The sequence below is a fragment of the Carya illinoinensis genome, chromosome 10 (assembly GCF_018687715.1).
Source record: "Carya illinoinensis cultivar Pawnee chromosome 10, C.illinoinensisPawnee_v1, whole genome shotgun sequence".
In the NCBI taxonomy this organism is placed as follows: Eukaryota; Viridiplantae; Streptophyta; class Magnoliopsida; order Fagales; family Juglandaceae; genus Carya; species Carya illinoinensis.
Window position 1 is genome coordinate 39338427 of NC_056761.1, and position 6304 is coordinate 39344730.

Genomic DNA, 6304 nt, shown 5'->3' on the forward strand with positions numbered 1-6304 from the left:
ATTTGGAAGCTTTATGTTTATGATGCAAATAAGTAGATAATACATACGCACGTGTGTGAATGGCAAGGACCAGCACATGTACAGAACAGTCAAGAGGTCACAATCGTCTGGAAACATTTTTGCCACAGCAATCAGGAGAGGGAGAAAGTGCTAGACAATTTAAATTTGATACATTAAACACCCTAAAAAGAATGACGCAAATGGAAATGTTCCACTGTTAGAAAAGTTCTCCAAATGGATAGTTTCTGCAGCTCAAGCTCAAGGGCAGAAACTTGAGAATATGGGGTATGGGCTAGCGGAGGAATTATGGGGTTTCTTTATTTGAGCCCGACTTGCCCGCCGAGGGTGACGGTGATGGTCTATTCTCAGAATCAGGTGGCCTGATTTCCTCAATCATCCTGATAACTTCACCCATTGTTGGTCTCATGTCTGGCACCTTCGCCACACAGGCCATTGCTATTTGAAGCATTTGCACCAGCTCCTCTTCAGTGTCTTTGTCCCTCATTAGCTCAACATCAAACACCTCAGCAGTCCATTCCTCTCTCACAACGGACTGGACCCACCTTGGAAGATCAACCACCTCATCCTGCCCCGGCGATTGGATTGGTGCTTTACCTGTCAGCATCTCGAGGAGGAGTACACCAAAACTGTATACATCAGATCTTTGAGTACATTTTCGAGATTCAATTGTCTCGGGAGCTCGATAACCTGCACTTCTAGGTGGGACAGCAGGCAAAACCATCAAAGTTGTCAAACCAAAGTCCGAGATGGAGCCATGGAGGTCTTGTGTGAGGAAGACATTGGAGGACTTGATGTTGCCGTGGATAAATTTTCCCCCAGCTGCAGCATGGATATGGGCAATCCCTCTTGCAGTTGCAAGACAAATCTTTACTCTGGATTCCCAGTCTAGTGGAGTTGGTCTGCTTTCCCTGTTTCCTGCAATCAAAGTAGAAATGAATTTGAAAACTCAAGAGGGATTCTGGGAGAGGCCTGATTGTTTTTGCAACATATCTAATCTCATCTAATCATTACAATTTTTCTAAATTCCTTTTTAAATTCCCACACAAAATAAAATAAACAATTCAATTTTTTCAAATCACAAAACAATAATAATATTAAAAAAATATATTCTAACAATATTTTATTCAGTTTTCAACTTTTATCTCAACTTAACTCATACAAGTCAAAATTATTTTTATTTAACTAACTGCAAGCTTATATATGCTTCTTATTCTAGCAAAAAATAAGTGCGAACAAACAATGCTATTGTAGCAAAAAATACAACCTTAACAATGTGTTGGAATGATGCTCAGACGCCAAAGTATCACCATGAGTTGGTCAGATTTGTGGATTTGCAGAGTGTATTTTTACGAGTAATTAATTGCCTTAGTAGCTAATTGGAATATGCATCATTCATGAAATTACAAAGAAGTTAGAGAAAGATGATAAGGACAGACATTACATACCATGCAACAATGCGGAAAAGCTGCCAGTTGTTATGTAGTCATAAACCAGGAGTTTTTCATCCTTGGAATAGTAGTAAGCACGAAGAGGGACAATATTTGGGTGCTGACCGACCCTCTGCACAATTTCCATTTGTTGTTCAAACTCTCTTTTCCCCGCTACCACTTCTTTCAACCTCTTCACAACCACTGTTGTCCCTCCCTCGTCCAAAATAGCCTTATAAGTTGTCCCATAAGTCCCCTTCCCAAGAACTTCAGCCGAAGCTCTCAATAGGTCCTCCAGATCAAAATTATAAGAACAACCTTCAAAGAAAACCAACTTGTTCTTCTCAGCGTCTTGCACTCCACTTCCAAAGTCCCTAGGCTTCTCGCTCCTTCCAACCTTCCCTTTCACTGCACTGCTGTTCTCACGGTCTTTTTTCTTTAAACAGCACATCACTATCATTAGAACTAAAAGAAACAGCACTGCAGAACCCCCAATGGAAATGGCAATGAGAGTTCCTGTACTCAGCTGCTTTCTGGAACCACCACTTGGTTTTGGGGGGACTTTTGGCGGGGGTGGTAAATGAGTGGGAGAAGGGGAAGGTGCAGGGGGAATTGAAGAACACTGGTTAAGTGGTGGCCCACATAACATCAAATTCCCTGCAAAGGAGGATGCTGGGAACTTCTGTAGGGCTGAAGGAATCGAACCATTTAGGTTGTTGTAGCTCAAATTGAAATGCTTAAGCCCTGGGAGGTTGAGATAAGGAATTGATCCCGTCAGGGAGTTGTTCTGGAGGTTCAGGCCAGTGAGATTTGTTAAGTTGTTAATACTTGGTGGGATGTTTCCTGTCAAGGAGTTGAAGGAGAGATCAAGAAAGATGAGCTGAGAAGAGAAAGAAGAAGGAATATTACCCGAGAAGTTATTGTCTTGAAGGTATATGTAGTGGAGGGAATGGAGGGAAAGTACGTCAGTTGGAATATTCCCACTGAGGCGGTTTGATCGAAGACTGAGGATAGCGAGGGCATCCAACCTTCCAAGGGTGTTGGTTGGAATTGGACCAGAAAGTCCAACACCGGGGAGCCGAACAGCAACCACCCGGGAGCCATTCAGGGTGCAAATTATGCCAACCCAAGAAGTACAGACTGAGGTAGCAGGACTCCAGTTGACTTTGCGGCCATGAGGAACAATCGAAGCAAAGTCAAGTAGGGCTTGTTTGTCTGAATTTAGGTTGGCTAAATTTAAAGGGAGAAAAGAAAGAAGCAGGAGGAACGGTAATGTTGCAAAAATGGGTTGCAGTTTCATAGGTGGTATTTGATGGGAGGTTTAAAGAGGTGACTATGACTAGCAATTCTTCTTTCCCTGGCATAATAAGAAAGCCTTCAGAACATTGATCATGAACATTTTCCCTGGTTATAACCAGGGAACAGTAATTGTTAAGCATTTAGCAAAAAAACACAATATCTTTAAGAACCCCATCTATGCAACCAGGGCTGTAAAACAAGAAATATCCAGAAAGCCAAAGAGCGAGTAGTTGATACATGACTTTCCAAAAGCACTATTGCTGCCTCGGGTACCATGCCTCAATATATTCTTGGATTATAAGTCAAAGCAAGGAAAATTGTTAAACACCAAAGCAATGAAACCTAATGGAAAAGTCACCCAAAAGAAAAAGCAAAAGCACAATCCTTTTACGATAAAGAGAAAGCAAGAAGCATTAAAGAACACAATGCAGGCTCTTATTTCTTCTGCCTTTTTCAGTTTATTCCTTCAAGGCATAAGTAGTCTGTTAATTTATGCATGCTACCCAAAAAAAAAAAAAAGAACAAGAAAAAAAAAGACAAAAACAAAGCAAAGATAATGAGCTCAACTTTTGACCTTGCCAAAGTTGAAAACAACATTGTGATATGAGACAGTTTGCAATTGTCAAGCAGGCAAGAACCGGACAAGTCAAGACAATAGTTTATGGTAGAAACAGCAAATTCATTCCAGTTCTAGAGTTGACAGGGAGGTAGTAAGTCATTGGATTCTTTTGTTCGACTATTTAGTGATGTATATGGTGGAAATATGAGGGAAAAACAAAAAAAAAAGCAAAGATAATGAGCTCAACTTTTGACCTTGCCAAAGTTGAAAACAACATTGTGATATGAGACAGTTTGCAATTGTCAAGCAGGCAAGAACCGGACAAGTCAAGACAATAGTTTATGGTAGAAACAGCAAATACATTCCAGTTTCTAGAGTTAACAGGGAGGTAGTAAGTCATTGGATTCTTTTGTTCGTCTATTTAGTGATATATATGGTGGAAATATGAGGAAAAAAAAAAAAAAAACCTAAGTTGGCGAGATCAGAGTTGTTAATTAATTTTTTACAAGAATTTTTTAATATAGCATTTAATTTTTGTTTATATGACCATTCAAAACACAAAAGACAACTAATCAAAGAAAATCATGTACACGATCAAATTATAAAAAAAAAAAAAAAAAAAAAAAAAAACTAAATACTAAAAATAAGACAAGTTAAAAATGCAACAATTTGTGTTTACTGATAAAATAAATGTAAGAATTTAAATCGGGTTAAAGCATATGGTTAAAAAGATATGAGCACCCATTCAGAGACCCCATTTCTCATAAGTGAGCAATCGGCTTTTCTTTACAGTCACCAGGACTTAATCCGAAACCTGAAGCTTTCTTCATTCTAGATTTTCAACCATCTAAAGTCGAACCTCAAGTATTGGAAAGCTTGCAAATTACTAGTTTCCAGGAAAAAACCACAAATTTCAGAAAGAGAAATAGAGAGACGAGAAGAAAACCTTGAATTATTATGCTATGCATTCGAGAGCGAAGCGTCCATGAGCGGTGGGTAGGTTGATCTGAATTCGAGGTTCACATAAAGCGAAAATGCAGAGCTCAACGACCTCGTGGAACCGACCGAGAGAGAGAGAGAGAGAATGGTTTAGTAGGGGAGGCTGCAGGCTTTAACGGAAAATCGTGAGGAAGACGCTGGAATAAAAGTAGTACGGGCACTAGCAGTAGTGGTGGTTGCACCAAGATTGGGTAGCAGAGATTCAACGGTTAGGGCTGTGCTGAGTCCTTAAATATGGAAGCTTCGTCGTGAAGCAAACGCAGTGAGCATCTCGATGTAATTTCTTTAGCTTGGGATTCCATAAATAATCGACCCCTCTTCCTTATTCTTTCCAACCACCACTAGAACTACTACTACTACTGCTGCGTCCAAACTCAAAAGCTGCGTCATTTACGAACCCCAGCCAACAGCTCCCCTCCCCCTGTCTCTCCTCTACCCCTACTCCCCACATGCCCAGATCTTAAATTTCTTATTAACCAAAATTCATATATTTTCTACTTATGAATAAAAATTTCAATTAATTAGATCTGGTAACTACTGACAGCCATGAAAAAGCATAATTGATTACAATTAGGTAGGGATTTATTGAGTTGAAGTGCATAATTGAACAATTATTTGGCTACATATTTATGTGAATTCATTTATTTATTTATTTTTGGAATGGCATATGTGTTTGACTAAGAATAAAGGAGTGCGTGCCAATTAATGATAGCGAACCTGCCAGACGGTTGAACATAAAACAAAGAATGTGGACAGGTGTATGAAGAAAAATAATACATATTGGATGGTCACTTCTCGGTGGATTTAGCATCATTCATGCTTATTACTTGCTGCATGCTAGAGTCCAGTAAATGGGTTTGGCCTCTCCCATTTAGAATAGTCGCGTTCTCAATTTATCCTATCTTAATATTATTTAAAGATAAATATTTTTTAATTTTTAACTTTTTTATCTATTTATTACTTAATTATTAAAATTCATCCAAACTTTTAAACAAAACACAAAAATAATTGAACTTTTTATGAATTTTAAAATAAAAATTATATTAAAGAATTATATTACAATAATATTTTTATTTAATTTTTTTTCTTAATTTTTAAAACTCTATAAAATATATTAATTTAAATTATTTTATTACTATTTATAAATTATTTAATCATTATTTATATAATTTTTTATCACTGTATCTCATGTGTCTAATCAAACGATATCATCCTCTTTGTTAAAAAAGGTTGACTAAACATTTTGTGTTCGGGTGACCGCCATTATCATTCTACAGTAGGATTAAGAACTCTAGAGGTCCATCAAGCATGATGGGGCAGAGGTTCCCCAAATACGGGCCCACATCACCATGAAAGTGAGAATTCCTTTGCTTTGCCAAAATACAGGAACTTTGGAATACTTTTTGCTCACATCTTTACACTTTGCTTAAGAATGGACTTGGAAAGGAAATAAAGTTTCCAAAGCAAAGAAAAACCTTCCAAAACAAAAGTATTTTACACATATCCTGAGGGTTGTATTCTCTTCACTTCCTTTTTAGCAAATATGGTAACATGACAAAGAAATGCACAAGACACTTACGGCTTCGTGGAGAAGACTAAGGGAGAGTGGTTGTCTGTGGCTTCATAGAGAAGACGAAGACTTCTGTGTTCATGGGATGAGGGCTTCGTGGGGGATGGGGGCTTCGTGGTCAGAGAAGACAAATGAAACAATACGTTTGAAACACATCATTTTGAGAAGCTAAATGAAACGACATTGTTTCATTTTTGTCAAGTGGGAAGGGTTCCCCCGTGGTTCCCTACCCCGGTTGCGAATAGCATTTTTGAAATTAATATTTCCACAAGAAGGTGCATTTGTATAAAGCAGGCTCATTTTCAAGAGTATTGTATCAGCCCATGAATGATCTCATGGTTTGGCTAAGAAATCTAGAAGAATTTTATTTTGGAGGTAAACATGGCAAAGGCTTTTGATACTCAATTGGTCCTACTTATAGCATTGTTT

The 6304-nt window shown here is 38.2% G+C and overlaps 1 protein-coding gene across 1 annotated transcript; it reads right to left on the bottom strand.

Annotated features, from left to right (window-relative positions):
- Positions 1 to 52: 52 nt before the first annotated feature.
- On the bottom strand, positions 53 to 4732 carry LOC122279821 (probable inactive receptor kinase At5g58300). Its single transcript, XM_043090672.1, has 3 exons — positions 4253 to 4732; positions 1467 to 2805; positions 53 to 936 (listed from the first exon to the last, which is right to left on the bottom strand). The coding sequence occupies exons 2-3, from the start codon at positions 2746 to 2748 to the stop codon at positions 305 to 307; spliced, it is 1914 nt and encodes a 637-aa protein (XP_042946606.1). The 5' UTR covers positions 2749 to 2805; positions 4253 to 4732; the 3' UTR covers positions 53 to 304.
- Positions 4733 to 6304: the final 1572 nt, after the last annotated feature.